Raw genomic sequence first — 20814 nt, 5'->3', positions numbered from 1 at the left:
AAAAACAGTCGTTATAATTGTGGTTGGTGAAGCTTCCACGCCTAACGCCATGTACCCAGAGCCTACATGGAGTATCAGAAGTACCTGGGTATCTACTACTATCAAACATTTCCGGCAACATAATTTGTTATAAACCTTACGCTAACCGATGCAATTTTGTAATCGAAATGGACGCACAATTAGAGTAGTCATCGATAGTTGTGGTAGAAGTACAAGCCATGATCCGGGTTATGTCGAGCAACTTGAACGTAGTGTACGAATATTGAAACTCGAAATTGAATGTACAAGGTGCTCGAAATATTTGAACTTACCTGTTCTTTACCTAAGTAAAATTATACCAACGGATAATGAAACACGAATCGTAGACTTCTCAGTGTAGTTCACGAACCACTTAACCAAAGGTGAAAGACCCTTAACATTCGAACGGCTGTGTAAAGGGTTCATCAGGCCACGTTAAAGGTCCCGTAATCGAGAGGCAGCCATCGATACAGCTGGCTCTCCGGGTTAAATTAGAATCCTCTTTGAGCACGGATGTCAAGGAAGGTGGTCATTCACAAAGAAAGAGGCTTAACGAGGGGACACCCGGTGAATGCATAATCGAGTGGAAGCCATAAGCCCGGGAAGGTGAATATTAGCGTAGCCGGTTTCGTTACCATTTGATATTCGACCCGTTTCCATGTAATAATATCGTGGCCGGGCACGTGGGAGATTTTCGTGGCATGGATCCACGCTCGATCGGCTGCAATTTTCTTAATTACATCGGGGCTCTCTCCGGTTCGGACTCATTAAGGTAACCATGAGTTCGTGCACGCTCGATCGATGCCGTTTCCAGATGGAATTGCCCTCGAAATTTCCACCCTCCCGTCTTTATTTCCTCCCCAACGGAACATCCAACCTTTTCCGCAAATTTCTTCGGTCACATTTCACGGTTTTATAGAAAAATGTGCGCGGTCGCTGCCCATTGCCGTCGGCTAATTTCAAGGGCCGATTGAGAATGTTTCTGTTCCACTTATCACGCGAATGCTAATCTCGGGTCGGTATTACGTATGCGCGCGCCAGGATTGATAAAGGGAGTATCAACGATGAAGAAATCAATAGCATAGGTCAAACGAGTGGCAACGTAACTGCTAAACGATCCGGATTAACTTCTGTCAGATATGTGGGACTTCCATTCATGTAGATAACCACTCCTTGTACCGTAATTTCTTTGATGACGATACTTGGCGCTTGTTAAAATGTATGACGACTGGAAAAATTTTTTAATGATACGCTATCTTCACATGCTACTCGTGGATTTCTGTCATGGACTGTTACTGAGATTTATAAGTTCTTAGATAGGTTATGAGACCTTAGTGGGACTCTTAGTTAGGACTGCAGGACCTAAGTTCTTAGTGGGACTCTTAGTTAGGACTATAGGTCCTAAGTCTTCACTGGGACTCTTAGTTAGGACTGCAGGTCCTAAGTTCTTAGTGGGACTCTTAGTTAGGACTGCAAGACCTAAGTCCTTAGTGGGACTCTTAGTTAGGACTATAGATCCTAAGTCCTTAGTGGGACTCTCAGTAAGGACTACAGGTCCTAAGTTCTTAGTGGGACTCTTAGTTAGGACTATAGGTCCTAAGTCTTCACTGGGACTCTTAGTTAGGACTGCAGGTCCTAAGTCCTTAGTGGGACTCTTAGTTAAGACTGCAGGACCTAAGTACTTATTAGGACTCTTAGTTAGGACTACAGGTTCTAAGTCCTTAGTAGGACTCTTAGTTCGGACTACAGGTCCTAAGTCTTCAGTAGGACTCTTAGTTAAGACTGCAGGACCTAAGTACTTATTAGGACTCTTAGTTAGGACTACAGGTTCTAAGTCCTTAGTAGGACTCTTAGTTAGGACTACAGGTTCTAAGTCCTTAGTAGGACTCTTAGTTAGAACTATAGGTCCTAAGTCCTTAGTGGGACTCTTAGTTAGAACTACAGGTCCTAAGTCCTTAGTGGGACTCTTAGTTAAGACTGTAGGTCTTGAGTCCTTAGTGGGACTCTTAGTTAGGACTACAGGTCCTAAGTCCTTAGTAGGACTCTTAGTTAGAACTACAGGTCCTAAGTCCTTAGTAGGACTCTTAGTTAAGACTGTAAGTCCTAAGTCCTTAGTGGGACTCTTAGTTAGAACTACAGGTCCTAAGTCCTTAGTAGAACTCTCCCTAGGTCCTAAGACCTATGTAGACTCTCTCTAGGTCCTAAGCTCTGAACCCTCCCTAGTCTCCCCTCATCTCTACAACCATAATCTCTAAGCCTCCTAAGACTGCCTCCCCAAACTCCCTTCTTCAACTTGCTCTAGGTCTTTACTCTCTGACTTCACTTTACGTTCCCTCCAAACTCTGTCTCTCTAGATTCCTACCTTCTAAACGCTCGTAAGTCAATGGCCTACACGATTGAAAGTGATAGAACCACATTGTACGGTTTTCATTGAGTGTACTTTCGCGACACGCGACAATATGCAGGAGCACGTTCGGCCCAGAATTACGGCCGAGTTCTCATGTGATTAACCGTGTGCCGACCGGATATAATTAGAAGGCAACACGTGTCGCATGCAATTTCCATTAGCATCCCTATCGAGAGCGACAGTGATCAGTCATTGACGTTTGCCGATTAAACAACCGACTTTCATTAATGAAAACAACCGATTTTTTCAGTCAGTCGGAATCTTCCTCTGATTTATTTCGCGGAATTTTAAATTGTTACATAAAGGCGTTACATAAAAAATGCTTGATAAGATCGAGAAACGAAAAACGAGGAAACGTGTATTTTTATGAATGAGCGAATGGAAACGAAATTTTCCGTCAGATTATTGCCACGATGCTATCTCCTTGGTTTAATTGCGAGCGGAATTACGACGTGGTCGGTAATTACGATGAAAGTTACCCTTCGCAATTAAGGATCGGAAAAGTGATGGCAACAGTGAAGAATTTAGAAAACAGTGAAAGGATAGTCGGCCTTTCGAGCGGAAAATATCGCTTTTCTTTGATTTCTGTGGCAACTCGCTGCGCCAAACAGTCGCGCTCTCTAGCGAACAAAGTACAATGAGTCTTCTTTATCGACGGTCGGTAACGAAGAAAATGGCGACTCATTTTTAAGTTCCACGTGCGGAAAAAGTATTTAAGTTATTGCGTTTCGATTTCTTAAGTGAAAGTTTTTAATTCAATATTTACTGGCAGTCCTCGATTACGTAAAGTTCCTGAATTTATCGACGAATTTATAATACGATGAATATTGTATTAAAGGAAATTACGAACAGGGAAGAGAGCGTGCGGAATTAATTTCTGTCTTGTCGCGATATAATTGCCGCTCGGTCGATGTAGCGATTTAACTGCAATACGCGCGAAAGCTTCCAAGATCGAGGACTGCTTCTTACTCGAGCGTTGCACGCTCCAGTTAACATCGTTTCCGTACTTTCGACAACACACTTCGAGCATCCCGAATTCCCTGAATTCCAGCCGGAAAAAATTGTCCCGTCTAATTGAATCAAAGCAATTTCGTCTCGAACTTTCCGTACTGATAAACCGTTTAATTCGTCTGAAAATTATGCAGGAATCTGGAACGCATTCGCTTCAAGTGGGTCACGTGACCCTCTCCTTTTTCTTACTTTCAAGTATCACTCGAAACTTCTCTATTCGATAGAGAATGGCGATAACAGAATTTTTTATACTTCAAGATAGCATTTTTATATTTTACTCTTATTTCAAGATAAACTTATCTTACGGAATTTTACTACTTATGAACGAAAATCGATGAAATATTGATTTGACGAGAAGTCATGGGTCATTGACAACCCACGAAGATCAAAACGATACAAAGTAAAAGTGAATTAATTTACAACTCGAGTCACACTGTCAGTGCAGTATTCGAAAGCTGCAAAGACTTCCAGCGTTAAGAGGATTGCTTAAGCTGAAATTTTGGTCTTATCTTCCACGAGGATGATACCGCAAACAAATCAGTAAATTAACCGCGCGACCACCTCTGTGTCGCTCGCAGACGCTTCCGCAAATAGAATGTCGAGTACAAGTGTGACAGTGGGTCAAGTTCGCGGTGAATGTCCGCAGACCGGTCGTCGAAACGACAGCGTTCCGATGCTCTAATACAGGGCCGTACACTCGGGAATCACAGATTTAGGGAAACGGCGATATAGGGAGAGGTCAATGAAAATTATGGAGGACGTTAGAAATAGTTTATATAAGAAAAATGGTGATATAGAGAGAGGGGGACATTGAAAATCGTGCATGGTTTATTTGAGGAAAACGGCGATATAAGGAGAGGACACAGAAAATTATGAAGGTAGTAAAAAGTAGTTTATATAAGTAAAATGGTAATGTAGAGAGAGGAGGATATTGAAAATTGTGCATGGTTTAGTTGAAGAAAACGGCGATATAAGGAGAGGACACTGAAAATTATGGAGGACGTAAGAAGTAGTTCATATAAGAAAAATGGTGATGTAGAGAGAGGAGGACATTGAAAATTGTGCGTGGTTTAGTTGAGGAAAACGGCGATATAAGGAGAGGACACTGAAAATTATGGAGGACGTAAGAAGTAGTTTATATAAGAAAAATGGTGATGCGGAGAGAGGAGGACATTGAAAATTGTGCATGGTTTAGTTGAGGAAAACGGCGATATAAGGAGAGGACACTGAAAATTATGGAGGACGTAAGAAGTAGTTTATATAAGAAAAATGGTGATGTAGAGAGGGGAAGACATTGAAAATTGTGCGTGGTTTAGTTGAGGAAAATGGCGATATAAGGAGAGGACACTGAAAATTATGGAAAACGTAAGAAGTAGTTTATATAAGAAAAATGGTGATGTATAGAGAGGAGGATATTGAAAATTGTGCATGGTTTAGTTGAGGAAAACGGCGATATAAGGAGAGGACACTGAAAATTGTGGAAAACGTAAGAAGTAGTTTATATAAGAAAAATGGTGATGTAGAGAGAGGAGGACATTGAAACTCGTGCATGGTTTAGTTGAGGAAAACGGCGATATAAGGAGAGGACACTGAAAATTATGGAGAACGTAAGAAGTGGTTCATATAAGAACAATGCTGATGTAGAGAGGGGAAGACATTGAAAATTGTGCATGTTTTTGTTGAGGAAAACGGCGATATAAGGAGAGGACCCTGAAAATTATAGAGGACGTAAGAAGTAGTTCATATAAGAAAAATGGTGATGCACAGAGAAGAAAACATAGAAAATTTTGCATGGATGTTCAGTTAAAGAAAACGGCGATATAAGGAGAGGACAGTGGAAATTATGATGAACGACAATTTATGTAAAAGAAATGGCAATGTATGTTGAGAATGAAATTGGACGATACGGTACATGGTTGTTTAACTAAGGAAAATGGCAATATAAGGAGAGGAAGAGACTTGACTTGTGTAAATTAATAATAATAGAAAGCTCGAGTGCTTGAAAAGTCTAAATCTAAATTAAACTTAAATTAAAAATTCCCAAATTCTACCTACACACCGTCAATATGAATTAAAATGGCAGACGTCGACAAAGACAGGAATCAATCACGTGTTAATCGCGAGCGAAGGTTTCTACGCCGAAGGCAACCTTTCATGCTCCACAGAGAGGTTTTTTCGTTTGTTATGGGTCTCGCTGCTTTCCTATGGAGAGCGTATCCCGTGACAGGAAAGAAAGTTTCTCGCGAAAGCATTTGGAACGTGGAAAACGAGGGAAACGTTCCAGTCACGTGGCCGTACGCTCACAACATTTCCAGCGGAACGAAATCGTAACCAGCCAGAACAAAGTACATTGTTCCGTGCCATTTGCATCTCTTGGCCGATCGTGAGAACCGTTCGCACCGAAATCATATCGATTGCGGCCGCGAAAACGCTCGGGATCACGGACTTATCAGCGGGCTGTCGAGGATCCGTTTAAAATTCAACTCTCCGCGGTCGTTAATTGATGCTCCGTTTAATTATTACCGATCCGATAATGAACGCCATTAGCCCGTTCATCTTTCGTTTACGTTGACACCGGATAACGGTGCCCTTAATTGGCTGATATTGTTATGGTTCGCGATGTTTGCGTCGTATTGTTACAGGATACCTTTCGCGTGTCGCTAAATGAGGAAATTAGTGACAGAAACAGGCATAACAGATGTTTAACATCCGTCAAACGGGTTTCGCTCACAAACGCTTGTATAACAATGGATATTACGAGTATTCAGACATCCATGCAAATTATTCTCTCGTTTTTCACGCTAATGGGACATCTGTTGCTCGAGCCTCCAGCTGGAGGCGCCTCGCGCCGAAAGTTCTGAGAATCGCCTATTCGATTATCTAGGCTTATCGCGGACGTCCTAGATCTAAATTCTCAAAACTTTCCGAGCGAGTCTCGATCGATCGGATGCAACATCCGCCGGTAACCCGATTTCCCGAAATGCATAGCGTGTCGCTGCCACTTTCTTCTTTCACCTGGAGATCCAGCCAACTAGCCAGCGTTCACCTTTCTACTTAACTCGATTCGATTTTTATCCAATAATTTCATTGCGACAGTCTGTTTCTCTTTCTTCCCCGTTTTACCGGGGTGAACGAACCTCTCGGCGAAATTGAGAACCTGTTACGAACTTATCGCCAATTTCTTTCGTTCCACGATGTTCGACGTGCCGCTACTCGGAGGCCTTGAACGTTGCACTCCAATGTAACAGCGGTTATTCAAGAAATTTATTTTTAGGTTTTCGCTCCTCCGATGAAATGCGAAACTAAATATATTTCAGGGAGACGTCGAAGGCGAGAAACGCGTGTGACAGCTTTGAAATCATTATTAGAATCACCGGAATGGTTTCGCTACTTTCTGACACACCCGGTGTGTACTGTGTTGGTTGAATGTACTTGGTGACGCATCAGATACATTCTTAACTATCCTAATACGAGTAACGATACATTGTGTACAGTCCATGTTAGCTGAATACACTTAATGACGCAGCAGGTGCGTCATATTCTAGCCGAATACAATTTATGACGCAGCAGGTGCGTCCTCCTTACCCTGACACAATTGATGACACACCGAGGGCGTCCTATGATGGTTAAATGCCTTTAGTGACGCACCAGGTGTGTCCTCTTTTACCTTGATACAATTCCTGACGCACCACTTGCGTCCTACAATATTCTAATACAACTGATGACACACCACGTGCGTCTTATCATAGCCGAATATAATTTATGACGCAGCAGATGCGTCCTCCTTACCCTGACACAATTGATGACACACCGAGGGCGTCCTATGATGGTTAAATGCCTTTAGTGACGCACCAGGTGTGTCCTCTTCTATCTCGATACAATTCCTGACGCACCACTTGCGTCCTACAATATTCTAATACAACTGATGACACACCATGTGCGTCTTATTCTAGCCGAATACAATTTATGACGCAGCAGATGCGTCCTCTGATACCTTTACACAATTGATGACACACCTAGTGCGTCCTATGATAGTTAAATGCCTTTAGTGATGCACCAGGTGTGTCCTCTTCTACCTCGGTACAATTCCTGACGCACCGCTTGCGTCCTACAATATTCTAATACAACTGATGACACACCATGTGCGTCTTATTATAGCCGAATACAATTTATGACGCAGCAGATGCGTCCTCCTTACCCTGACACAATTGATGACACACCTAGTGCGTCCTATGATAGTTAAATACCTTTAGTGACGCACCAGGTGTGTCCTCTTCTACCTCGATACAATTCCTGACGCACCGCTTGCGTCCTACAATATTCTAATACAACTAATGACACACCACGTGTGTCTTATCCTAGCTAAATACAATTTATGACGCAACAAGTGCGTCCTCTACTGTCCCAATGCAATAGATGACACACCTGGTGCGTCCAATGTTCTTGCTGACGCACCAAGTGTGTCCTCCTTACCCTGACACAATTGATGACACACCTAGTGCGTCCTATATTAGTTAAATACCTTTGGTGACGCACCAGGTGTGTCCTCTTCTATCTCGGTACAATTCCCGAAGCACCACTTGCGTCCTACAATATTCTAATACAACTAATGACACACCACGTGTGTCTTATCCTAGCTAAATACAATTTATGACGCAGCAAGTGCGTCCTCTACTGTCCCAATGCAATAGATGGCACACCTGGTGCGTCCTATGTTCTAGCTGACGCACCAAGTGTGTCCTATGCTATCTCTTCTGACACAGTCGACATACAGTGTCCATCGTATACTATCTATCCAAATGCACGTATTGATGGCAAGCATGTGCGATGTTTCTGAATGTAATTAACAATACTGTACCATTGTCTCGCTGTAACTGATGACACACCTTATGCGTCCATGTCTTGTAGTACAATTCACGACACATCTTGTGTGCTCCCTGTTCTAATTTCAGTAATTTGTCGCCTATTCTGGTGCATCGAATGACACACCTGGTGCGTCCTGTACTATTGCTATGGGTGACGCATCTGGTGCGTCTTGCTAATAAATCATCGCAACCCAAGATAAAAATTTTCAGTTTCGATTTTATATCGATAGTTCTCATTTCAGTCAATTGTCGCCTATTCTGGTGCATCGAATGACACACCTGGTGCGTCCTGTGTTACTGCTATGGGTGACGCACCTGGTGCGTCTCGCTCAATAAATCATCGCAACCCAAGATAAAAATTTTCAGTTCCGATTTTACGTTCCGTGTACTTGATTTTGAGGTGTTTTTTATGAAATGACCGAGTACTTACATGGTGTTTTGAGCTTTTCTTTGGCAGCCTGTAGACTGTCGCCAGGCCTGAGTGTGATGCCGATGCTTTTAGGTTTTCCGGCGGCGTTGTCGGCGATCGTCGTGGTCGGTATTATGGAAATACCGGTTTGTTCCATCTCGAATTCTGAAATTTCGAATATCGCATGTTTACGAGGATAAAATGCAATCGGTATTAAAGAAAGGGTCGATGGTATTCCTAGGCACTTAACTGATGAAATACGATCGCGTAAATATCGAGCAGCCTTCCTGGTTCGAAGCTTTAGCCGCGATACGATCGTATATCAATGGAACGGCTGTAAATTGCTCAGGCAATTAGACAATTAACAACGGCGTAAGATAACTTTCGGTACGCGGAACAAGAGCAGGGAAAAAGGATCAATATTTCCTGTTTACGAGCTCGTTTCTGTGTTACTGCCATCGACCGTTGCCAAAAATTTATCTTTTCCTCGCTTTATAATATCCGTTCGGCAAAGTTGATAATACGGTTAAATTTGAATTTTAATTTCGGTTATAATTATTCGGTCGAATCCCCTCCAGTTAATACGGTTGAATAAATTATCACGAAAGACACTCAGATAAGCGCGTTAACGTTCCACGAATGTCAAGATAAATAAACTAAAGAACGTAGTAATACGTTGGAAACACGACGGTGAATAAATCATGTCTTTCCTCCTCGATGAAAATTCTGACATCTTCATAATTTATGACATACTTATTTTTAAACAAATCGTTATCTCGTGTCACCTTCGTGACTAAATGCAGGGATTCGATCTATTAAAATCAAGTGGGTATTTTTATAGAGACTCACGTTTGAGGACTAGGAAGAATAACACGGGGGTGGTACACGTGTGTCGTATCCTTCGGTCACTGTTTTCAAGCGACGCGAACAGCTCGTGGACGAACTGATCCTCGACTTCCGTAACCGCGGTCGCGATGCTCGAACAAGACTGAATCGTTTCGCGACTCGCATCTACCTCTATATGTAGAAATTCCTCCTCTGCCAACCAGACACTCGGTCTCCCGTTACTTCTGCCAAATTGATCTTCGCCGGCCGACGCGATCCATACTTATGTTTCTCTTCGAATTTACCGTAGTACTACGTCCCCGAATTCCCATACACTGTTTCGAATCTTTGTTCTTGTGGTTCACAAAAATTTATAGCGTATGGAGAAAGTTAGGGTGGACGTAGTACTACGTTCTTTAATTTTGACGAATTCGAAGGGTTATATGAATGTTTTGTTCTTGGTAAATTCATCGAAGTTTGAAGGAAGAGTGTATGTTGCATATTAAGGAAGTTATAGGTATTTAACGTAGTACTACGTTCTCTAGTTTTGACGAATTCGAAGGACTATATCGATGCTTTGTTCTTGAGTTCATAGAACTTCGAAGCAAGAGTGTATCTTAAAAATTAAGGAAGTTACAGGTAATGAACGTAGTACTACGTTCTCTAATTTTGTCGAATTCGAAGGATTATATCGATTTTTTGTTCTTGAGTTCATAGAACTTTGAAGCAAGAGTGTATCTTAAAAATTAAGGAAGTTACAGGTAATGAACGTAGTACTACGTTCTCTAATTTTGTCGAATTCGAAGGATTATATCGATTCTTTGTTCTTGAGTTCATAGAACTTTGAAGCAAGAGTGTATCTTAAAAATTAAGGAAGTTACAGGTAATGAACGTAGTACTACGTTGTCTAATTTTGTCGAATTTCCAAGATTATATCAATGCTCTATCCCTGTCAAATCCATAGAACTTTCAAGCAAGAGTATATCTTACAAATTAAAGAAGTTATGGCTACTTAACGTAGTACTACGTTTTAACAATCCAACTTCTTCATTAATGAAAATTAGTCTGTAGACGTTCGAGTTATGTATACATATAATAATTTACCAAAACTATGTATATATTTCTGACAAATTAGAGAACTACCACTGCACGTAGTACTACGTGCTATAATTCCAAGTTCTAGAATTAGCACAATTCACCTATATATACGAGCTTAATAAGCTACCACAGCTACAGACCCATATTTCTGAGAAATTAGAGCTAGAAGCTATACACGTAGTACTACGTTCTACCATTTCAAACCTTCAGTAAGAAAAATTACTTCACACATGAAAGTCCAATAAGTTACCACAACTATATGGCTATATTTTCGACAAATTACATCCTGAAGCCTTTCACGTAGTACTACGTTCTACCATTTCAAACCTTCAACAGCAATAATTAATTTACGCATGAACGTCCAACAAGTTACCACAACTATATGGCTATATTTTCGACAAATTACATCCTGAAGCCTTTCACGTAGTACTACGTTCTACCACTTCTAACCTTCAACAGTAATAATTAATTTACGCATGAACATCCAACAAGTTACCACAATTATATGACTATATTTTCGACAAATTAACCTCAGAATTCTTACACGTAGTACTACGTTCTACCACTTTAAACCCTCCAAAGACACGAATCGATGTATAATAACATTGCAAACGATATTCACTCAAATTTCTTGAACTTCGAACCCAAAAATTTGAACGTAGTACTACGTGATATCGTGGTCTAGTAGATCTAATCGTAATAGTCAAAGTTTCTCACGCTCTAGGTTCGTGTGCAATTCTGAGGCGTTGCGCAGCTATCGCGAAATACGCGCGCGTTTCAAGAGGAAATCATTAAACCCGCTATTGCGTGACGTCGATTGTCCCACTAATATCCAGCCTGTCCCTTTTTTTCCATCCTCAAATCTCCAATTTCAAAGAAAATCCAATTTTCCTACGATTAATCATTCCGCGGCCACCAAACGCAATTACCTTTTCGTCGCAATGAATTTCGCTCTGATTAATTTTTAAATCTCCTACCGTGCTTTTGTGGTTTTAATCGTCGGTCTGAACATCCGGCGGATTTGCCGGTGTTTGACAGAAGGCCGGGACAGATGGAAAATGATCCGCCTAATCAGCGCGATTTGTTCGAAATTTATCGCGAAGCTACCGGTATTCTCCGCCAATATTTGTTTCGGTGAATCCTTTGTGCCAAGTGAATCTGTCAACGTCGTATCGTATCACTGTTTACACGCGCTCTATGTTTAGTCCCATCGGTGACGCACTCGATAACGCAACGGTTTATACGGTTTTCAGATACCTTCTGCGTTTGTGGATCAAGCTATCATCAATTCGAGTAAGGAGGAGTCTTTGGGGGAGGATCACAAATTACTACAAATTCTCAAGCTTTCAAATTCCCAAGCGCTCGAATTCCCAAGCGCCTGAATTCCCAAGCTCCCGAATTCCCAAGCTTCCAAATTCCCAAGCGCCCAAATTTCCAAGCGCCCGAATTCCCAAGCGCCCGAATTCCCAAGCGCCCGAATTCCCAAGCTCCCGAATTCCCAAGCTTCCAAATTCCCAAGCTCCCGAACTCCCAAGCGCCCGAATTCCAAAGCTCCCAAATTCCCAAGCGCCCAAATTTCCAAGCGCCCGAATTCCCAAGCGCCCGAATTCCCAAGCGCCCAAATTCCCAAGCTCCCAAATTCCCAAGCTCCCAAATTCCCAAGCGCCCAAATTCCCAAGCTCCCAAATTCCCAAGCGCCCAAATTCCCAAGCGCCCAAATTTCCAAGCTCCCAAATTCCCAAGCTCCCAAATTCCCAAGCGCCCAAATTCCCAACCTCCCAAATTCCCAAGCGCCCAAATTCCCAAGCGCCCAAATTTCCAAGCTCCCAAATTCCCAAGCTCCTAAATTCCCAAGCGCCCAAATTCCCAACCTCCCAAATTCCCAAGCGCCCAAATTCCCAAGCGCCCGAATTCCCAAGCTCCCGAATTCCCAAGCTTCCAAATTCCCAAGCGCCCGAATTCCCAAGCTTCCAAATTCCCAAGCGCCCAAATTCCCAAGCGCCCGAATTCCCAAGCTCCCGAACTCCCAAGCTCCCGAATTCCCAAGCTCCCGAATTCCCAAGCTCCCAAATTCCCAAGCGCCCAAACTCCCAAGCTCCCAAACTCCCAAGCTCCCAAACTCCCAAGTCCCCAAACTCCGAAGTCCCCTCCTCTTCAGGATGTCGAAGATCCTCGCCGTAAACATCTGGGAATGAATTACCAGCCAACCTGGGTCAGCTGCATCGATCACCATTGGACCATTAGACCGATTAGCTCCTTAGGATCAATACTGGTGCAACTTCAGCAACCTCCTATTCTTCAACATCTCGGTAACGCTTGATAAATAACAAATTTTTAATCGCAATTAGAAAAATTCACTCGTTTTACCGTCTTTCAGTATCGCAGTCCTGTGAGGGAAAAGCGTCGCAGGAAGTTGAACGAGCAAAGGACGAGTGACGTAACAGCGTTGGTCGATCGATCACGTCGACGGCTGATCGATGTCCGGTTTGCCGGATCTCTTCGTTTCCCGTGGCGGCGAAAAAATCGGGTGATCGATGAAGACGGGAATAAAAGTCGCGATAACTGTGGGCAGGAAGGATAACCGGTGAAAAAGCGTGGCTCGAAACGCGACGACAATAAAAGGAGAACTGGATAAATAATGTATCCGCGGTATAATCTGTGGCGGAGGCTCTCCTTTTGTCGTTCGATGCCGAGAAAGGAGCAGTAGGTCAACCGTGGCCAGCTGTTTTTCTTGCTGGCCTGTGGGACAAATAGAAGCCCTGACCTCCTCCAATTCCGTATCAAACGCGGTCAACGTTGACGTCTTACCTCGCTTCGTCGTAGTACTACGTTTTTACTGTCAATGAACGCCCGAAACTCTTGTCGGTCTTTTTAAAACTGCACCGAACACTTCGTGGTATTACCTCACGTAGTACTACGGTTATATAGTACTACGCTTTTACTGTCTATACTCGAAAATCTTGTCGGTTTTAGCAGTAAAATTGTACTCAACTTGCGACGCTTTGTAATATCTCACGTAGTAATACGTTTATGTCACGTAGTAGTACGTTTGTGGCACGTAGTAACTGAACGACGCTCGAAAATCTTGTCGGTCTTACCACTACAATTGTACTCAACCAGTGACACTTTGTAATATTACCGCACGTAGTAATACGTTTATGTCACGTAGTATTACGTTCATGTTACGTAGTACTACGTTTATGGCACGTAGTAACTGATCAACGCTCGAAACTCTTGTCGGTCTTACCACTACAATTGTACTCAACCAGCGACACTTTGTAATATTACCGAGCGTAGTAATATGTTTATGTCACGTAGTAATACGTTTATGTCACGTAGTATTACGTTTATGTCACGTAGTACTACGTTTATGGCACGTAGTAACTGATCGACGCTCGAAAATCTTGTCGGTCTTACCACTACAATTGTACTCAACCAGCGACACTTTGTAATATTACCGCGCGTAGTAATACGTTTATGTCACGTAGTAATACGTTAATGTCACGCAATACTATGTAGTCATGTACATTCTGGTAATATCACCAATCAAGGTCTCAGTCGACTCACTTGTAATTTCTTGTCGAAAGAGGTAGACGTTGATAGAGCACTTCACGTAGTACTACGTCCCTTCTGTTTGATAACTTTCTCGTGTACTGTGTGATTGTACAACGTAGTACTTTGGTAACATTTGTTAGCACAGAACCTTTGTCGATTCTCTTATGGACATTCCTCAAATGAAAATGTAAAAAAGGTCATTGATAATTTATTACAATTATAGTGTTTTACGTAGTACTACGTCCTTCTTGCGAGATGTATAGAACACGCGTCCTAAGTTCTCACACAGTGCGTTTTATACCCCACGTGTATTCAAAGCTCTCAAAATGTTACATCACTGACTGTATCATTATAACAGAGTTAAGATCTCAGAACGTAGTTCTACGTTCCTCTTCCGCAAAACACGAGCTATCTCAGCGCATCTGAAATTTAACAATTCACTTCCTTTTACCGATCATTCCTAAATGAGACGTCTACCGAACATTTGATTTACTGCGAATTCTTAAATCCATCACGCACAATTACGAATTACACGCTTCGAGAAAATTGTTCACCGACTATCATTACAGCGTTAATCGTTCGAGCAATTATACAGATATCGTAAAACGCCAGATACCATAAGGCGACAAAATATAACGTTTCATGTTGCGTATAAAATAACGTTAACCTTCAACTGGTAGCCATTTTGTCATACTAAGCGCGTGGCAGATATGTACATAAATACATAGGTAAGCCGAGTCAAAAAAGATTGTTATCACTTAATTCGAAAAAGATTTACTTGTTTAATTCTGAAGTTACAATTTTATGTAAAATTACTTAAAATTTATATAGTTAGGTTATCAGTTACAGGTTAAGTCTGTCCTATTTTTAACCAATGAAAAGTATCTGAAACACTCGACAAAGTTTGTAAGAAAACGTCGAAGCCTGTAATTCTGTTGAGGGATAATTTTAAGGTTAGGAAACGCTTCAGCTATCGAGGGTGCTCGAACGGGCAAAAATTGGCTCCGTTTGAAAAATTCGTAGCATCGCTGGATTTATGATCGACTCGTTCTACTCGCGCTTTTGCTCGCGGAGAAACAGTTGCGGGTAAAAAACGGATCGATCGTTCGAGCCTCTCGAGAAGCAGAGGATCCAGGACGGAGAAACGTGTCAAGAACGGAAAAAAACGAAAAGCGTTTCGAAAGGCCTAATAGAGGCTCGCGCAGTAGATTAATTGCCTGGCATGTTAATTGATCCGTCGGGATTGATCAAACTGGGACGCAAAAAGAACGAGCAGGATCCAAATTCGTAGGACGACCTCGAAAGCTTGGAAAAATAAACGCGACCTTAACATTCTTGCAGATTTTTCAGCAAACGTATAAACACAGATCTCTTCGACTTGCGATTATCTTTTTTTCGGACTTCTTTTCACGTATGATGTAAAGGAATCACGGAGATTGCAGGAGGTTTGTGATTCAAAATTACTGGCTTTTCGTTCGGAATGAGGTGCACTTTGCAATCTGGGTTTTTCTTGGTTAAAAGGAAATGTAGGGGGAGGAGCCGCCCGCCATTTGCTTTTGGTCTTGGGAGAGCCATTTTCTTTTAACCGAATCTTCTCCGATTGTGCAGCCAAGAGAAAATCTGCTTTCCCTAGGTAACGTTGCTTTGAGAGATTTTCAAACATTTGTAAACTAAAAAGAATTTGGGGATTCTACTATTTAGCAATTTGGATATTTACAAACTTGTCAGTTTGAGAATTTGCAAAGTTGAGCACCTCAAAATCTAATAATTTATCAATTTAAAGATTCAGTTTGTAAAGTAGCCTATGCTATACTGATAATACCCAGAATCTCCTGTTTAGAAATTAAAATTAAAATCGAGTATTACATAAATAAATTCAGTTTCAGATTCATGGCCGCGAGGTAAACGAAGAAAAAAACGTTTTGGTGTCCCGCTGTTCATCACGAAAGGAGATAAAAAAGACACCGATGAAGAAATAAAAATGGCAGTATCCACGTGGCGAGTGACGTCAACTGAATAAAGTAAGTACCTAAACAAAAATTACGCACAATAAATCTTTATATTTTCCATAGGAAAACAAATCAAAATATTTTATTCTTTATGTACAATACGTGATCCGTTTCAACGAATAGAAATTATGTTTACACATTCGTTTCAGATGTTCGTGGGAAGAATAGGAGAAAAACGTAATATTTTCAAGGAAGAACCGAAGTCATTCATCCTCGGTGACGTAAACTGAACGTTGCTCAAAAACGTGAATTAATCATGGCAAGAACGCGGCTGTCCCCTAGCAAGGACCGTCGTGGACGAATGTCAGATCTGTGAACAGAAGAATTAGCTAGTTAGTACCGCAAAGAAACGTATCAGGTTTTCATGGTTTTATCACAGATCTCAACTTTTTTACTATTTCAGGAAGTTCGTGGACTATTTTGTGGAAAGTTTGTAAACGGTTTTAACCACTGGGGGAGGAATTTGTCATGGTTAACCTCTTTCTGGGGATCAGTGTTATTCTTTTGCAACTGGAGATGTTGAATTTCACATTTGAATTCTTTTTCTTTTTAGGGATTTAGTTCTACATTTTTATGAAATTATGATTTGTACAGTTGCATGCTACAGTGGATTCTTTTTGGGAACAGTGAAAAATTGGTGAGTTTTTTGTTGTTGAATTACAAGCTTCTTGAGTTCCTATATTTCTGGATTTTTAAGCTTCCAAATACCTAAGCTCCAAAGTTGCCAAGTCCCCAAATTTCCAGCGCTTCAAATTCCCAAGTCCCCAAATTCCCAACGCTCCAAATTCCCAATTCCCCAAATTCCTAAGCTCCCAAATTCTCAAGTCCCCAAATTCCCAAGCTCCCAAATTCCCAATTTCCCAAACTCTTAAGTCCCTAAATTCCCAAGCTTCCAAATTCCCACGCTCCCAAATTCCCAAATCCCCAAATTCTCAAGCTCCCAAATTCCCAAGCTTCCAAATTCCCAAGTCCCCAAATCCCCAAGCTTCCAAATTCCCAAGTCTCCAAATTCCCAAGCTCCCAAATTCTCAAGCTCTCAAATTCCCAACTCCCCAAATTCCCAAGCTCCCAAATTCCCAAGCTTCCAAATTCCCAAGCTTCCAAATTCCCAAGCTTCCAAATTCCCAAGCTCCCAAATTCTCAAGCTCTCAAATTCCCAACTCCCCAAATTCCTAAGCTCCCAAATTCCCAACTCCCCAAATTCCCAAGCTCCAAAATTCCCAACTCCTCAAATTCCCAAGCTCCCAAATTCCCAACTCCCCAAATTCCCAAGTCCCCAAATTCCCAAGTCCCCAAATTCCCAAGTCCCCAAATTCCCAAGTCCCCAAATTCCCAAGCTCCCAAATTCTCAAGCTCTCAAATTCCCAACTCCCCAAATTCCCAAGCTCCCAAATTCCCAACTCCCCAAATTCCCAAGTCTCCAAATTCCCAAGCTCCCAAATTCTCAAGCTTTCAAATTCCCAACTCCCCAAATTCCCAAGCTCCTAAATTCTCATCTCCCCAAATTCCCAAATCCCCAAATTCCCAAGTTCCCAAATTCCCAACTTCCCAAATTCCCAGCTCCCCAAATTCCCAAGTAAGTATCAAAATTGTTTAGTATCTAAAGAGACAGAATTGTAACACTACTGTTATTTGCAGGGAATGCCTTACGTTTCTCTGGGAACCTGAGTTGCGCGCACCAGAGGGCTTCAGGACTGACGTAAGAGTAGTTGTCGCTTCCGCATACAGGGAAACGAAGGTTCTCTTCCGGTATAGAGCCGCAGGGATTGTCGTCAGGTCCGGAGCACGGTCCAGAATGTCTCTCGACTAGATCTGTCAGAAAAAAAACGCTCGTAAATCCTTTATTCTTTAATTTAGAAAACCTAGACAGGTCACTATCAAGTGACCTCCGGTAATAAATTCCTGGCTTTGACAAAATGTTTCCAGAAACAAATATTAAGATTCAATGGAGCATACGAAATGGCTTCTGAAGTCGTGGAAGATGAAAAATGCAGTGTGTTCCTGAATAAATCCTTTCTAAATAACTCTTTGCAAATCTGTAAACAAACAGATTATTCAACGAACCGAAGATTCACGTCAGTCATCTATGACAACTGACATTTTAATTTTATTATTGAACAAAGTCCATTGAATCTTTTGATACTGCTTTAAGTAATTCCTAACTGTAAAAAGTTAATGTTAAATCGTAACCTTTACTTGCTGAACAATTGAATGAATTCTGAATAAGTCTATGAATAACGTGACAGCCGAAGATAAAGTATCGCTGACAACTATTCGAATATAGTCAATATGTCGAATAAAATCCTCGAGATGTCTAAGATAGCCCGATAAGGCTTTTACCAACTGACGCTAACATTTGTTTCGTCTGGTGTAGCATTGCAGGTGATGAGTACTTTGGTAGGTGACGCCATCGCTTCCGCAAACCTCGTCCTCCGGGGTGAAGGCCGTGCTGTTCTCTGAGGTCGTATCGAGCTCGAGCTGAGCACAAGATTGCTGTGTTCTCGTACCACACTCGTCATCGGATACCAACCGCTTCATATCTGCGGAAATAGATAACTTATCTAGGATGATTCGTGCGAGGATATTCAAGCTGAGATATTCAGCTCAGTGAGGATGATACCGGTAAGAACATTTCGCTCGCAGATATAGGTCTATTGACAATGCCAGAGTTAAGATGCTTGATGTTAACAGGTGTGATGATATGAAAGCTAGGAAGTGGAGGATATACACTTTCAAATACGGAAGCTGAAATATTGAATGCTAGGAAGTGTGTAATCTAGAATGCTGTTTACTAGCAAAAAGGAGGATATCTAATACTATCTAAAAGAAAACCTGGAACACCTGATACCTACCAGCTATGTAGCACAGGAATTCGAATGGGTTGGAGTACGTCTGTCCATCGGAGGCGCATACAGGATTCCATTCGTACCTGGTCTTGGCAATTTCACAGACTTTATCGCTGTTTCCATAAACTTTGTAAACGTCCCATGTGGTACAACCTCCGTCGTGCAGAATCCTCAAGTCTGAAACAAGCGAATTCCATTTAAGGATCGTCTTTCTAATTGTACCCACGCTGAAATTGCAACGGAGGCGACTTTCCTTTCCTGAAACGTACAATTTGATTCGTTATACAACGTTAGGATCGCGTGTCGCGGCTGGAAAGTTGACGAGTAATTCGTGTTGTTCGATTGCGGGAGAACGTAACCATTAAGCTTTACATAATTTTTCTTGCAATCGCTTACCACTGTTATGCCGTTGCAAACACTTGAGCTGCGCCGCGTTCTGATAGGTCAATCCGTTGCTGCCGCAAACGGGATTGTTCCCGTAAAAGGCCATCCCGTGTCTGTAACAGTGATCCAAATTCTCGCAGGCATTCTCGGACGAAACCGTGACATCTGAAACAAAGGTACAACTTTAGATGTCCGAATCGTTCATTCAGTGAAGTCCGCTGAAGTAGTTTCGGTATTTAATTCACGGTGGTCCAACTCCTAAAATATTAACCAAAAGATAGAAAGGGCTCTGTGCCATTGTTGGACGGCTCGTATGAAACGTAACAATACCCATGGACATTAACGCGCAACAACGAAACTTGTCTGAGTTTGCCAGGCTGGAATTTCGGTCAGCTCGCGGCTGGGCCAACTAAATTCTCCTACGGCTCGCTACGCTATGCGGCCAACTTTTGCCAACTTTAATCCGTATTAACGGCACGGTGAATATGCAGCTGCCGTGCTCCTCAATCGAGGGATTTGTCGTACTTACTCTGTGAACGCTTGTAATTAACGCACAAAAGTGATTCCAAATTCGTGTAAGTGTTACCGTCCGATCCGCACACTGGTTTATAGTACAGATTCGCCTTACAGTATTCGTCAGCGTGCATGCATGGCCCAGAATGCATTGTTGCCACTAGAAATAAATTTTGGTTAATTATGGCTATTACTAAGAATGTAAAATAACTTTTATCAAGCTCTGTGATTTATTATACAGTCATAACAATTTTATGTCTTTAAATTCCTTACCATTACGGAAGGTTCTATAGTTCACGCAATCCAGGTACACGCTATTGGCATAAGTGTTGCCGTCGCTGCCACAGATTTGGCCACCATAAAGGTCCGGTTTCTGGAAGATCTCGCAGTCCTGATAAAATATCATTTTATCCACCCATGAAAGTGAATATCCAATTCCGAAACAGCATAGGACTCCTATAAATCAGTATTAATTCTACTAAGTGTCATGAAAGTAACTTTTATTCAATAATAATATTACCGAGAAGGAACAAGGTGTGCCTCATGATGACTCTTTGTGACATTCTTTGAACATTCCTTGGACTGAACGCTTTTTATACTAAATGTTACATGTGTACGTTTACGTTAACATGATTGTTAAGATTGCTTTTATATTTTGTGAGATTGTTCGGACACGCAATATTTCCTGTTTCTTTTATACTCATTATCGGGAACGTGTTGTTTTCATCAAAATATTCCCGCCAAATCGCGGAGAAATGCTGTTGCAGTTATCTTATCACAGACGTGATATAAACTGATATATCGACGTTAAAACTTATCTTACTAAGGAAATTTACATTTGAGTTTGGATTCTTAATCAAAGCAAGGAAACAAA

General features: G+C 41.8%; 4 protein-coding genes across 14 annotated transcripts in view; 1 reads left to right on the top strand and 3 right to left on the bottom strand.

Annotated features, from left to right (window-relative positions):
- LOC100880638 (aquaporin AQPcic) overlaps positions 1-9817 on the bottom strand; it is a 30884-nt gene extending 21067 nt beyond the window's left edge. Inside the window, exons 1-2 of one of the 3 annotated variants that reach the window (XM_076541651.1) lie at positions 9560-9817; positions 8732-8875 (exon numbers count right to left, since the gene is read on the bottom strand). In XM_076541651.1, coding sequence (XP_076397766.1) covers positions 8732-8867 — 136 coding nt within the window. In that variant the 5' untranslated portion in view covers positions 8868-8875; positions 9560-9817. Of the gene's footprint in view, positions 1-8731; positions 8876-8960; positions 8980-9559 lie in introns of those variants that run through there. The other 2 variants (XM_076541649.1, XM_076541648.1) reach the window with 2 other exon arrangements.
- The window catches only part of LOC105662258 (uncharacterized), a 44453-nt gene extending 24263 nt beyond the window's left edge, over positions 1-20190 (top strand). For 4 of the 9 annotated variants that reach the window (XR_013041117.1, XR_013041118.1, XM_076541646.1 and 1 more), the window contains 8 exons: positions 11887-12942; positions 13011-15633; positions 15710-15821; positions 16069-16209; positions 16347-16529; positions 16601-16834; positions 17836-18819; positions 18889-20190. Coding sequence is in view for 6 of the 9 variants with exons in the window: in XM_076541646.1 (XP_076397761.1) it covers positions 11887-12814 (928 nt within the window). In the remaining 3 variants the exon portion in view is untranslated. Of the gene's footprint in view, positions 1-11095; positions 12943-13010; positions 15634-15709; positions 15822-16068; positions 16210-16346; positions 16530-16600; positions 16835-17835; positions 18820-18888 lie in introns of those variants that run through there. The other 5 variants (XM_076541644.1, XR_013041119.1, XM_076541643.1 and 2 more) reach the window with 5 other exon arrangements.
- Positions 5-8538, bottom strand: LOC143266087 (uncharacterized). The gene is made up of 3 exons (XM_076541679.1): positions 8295-8538; positions 312-2190; positions 5-241 (listed from the first exon to the last, which is right to left on the bottom strand). Exons 1-2 carry the CDS (start codon positions 8536-8538, stop codon positions 1340-1342), a joined length of 1095 nt encoding a protein of 364 aa, XP_076397794.1. The 3' UTR covers positions 5-241; positions 312-1339.
- LOC100880524 (serine protease inhibitor dipetalogastin-like) lies at positions 16229-20612 on the bottom strand. Its single transcript, XM_076541636.1, has 8 exons — positions 20461-20612; positions 20214-20396; positions 19957-20100; positions 19440-19592; positions 19050-19220; positions 18552-18737; positions 17848-18009; positions 16229-16507 (listed from the first exon to the last, which is right to left on the bottom strand). Exons 1-8 carry the CDS (start codon positions 20501-20503, stop codon positions 16476-16478), a joined length of 1074 nt encoding a protein of 357 aa, XP_076397751.1. The 5' UTR covers positions 20504-20612; the 3' UTR covers positions 16229-16475.
- Between the last annotated feature and the right edge of the window lie 202 nt (positions 20613-20814).

Source organism: Megachile rotundata, chromosome 16, assembly GCF_050947335.1.
Source record: "Megachile rotundata isolate GNS110a chromosome 16, iyMegRotu1, whole genome shotgun sequence".
NCBI classification, from domain to species: domain Eukaryota; kingdom Metazoa; phylum Arthropoda; class Insecta; order Hymenoptera; family Megachilidae; genus Megachile; species Megachile rotundata.
Note: the sequence above shows the minus strand (reverse complement) of the source record. Positions and strands in the feature narration are given on the sequence as shown.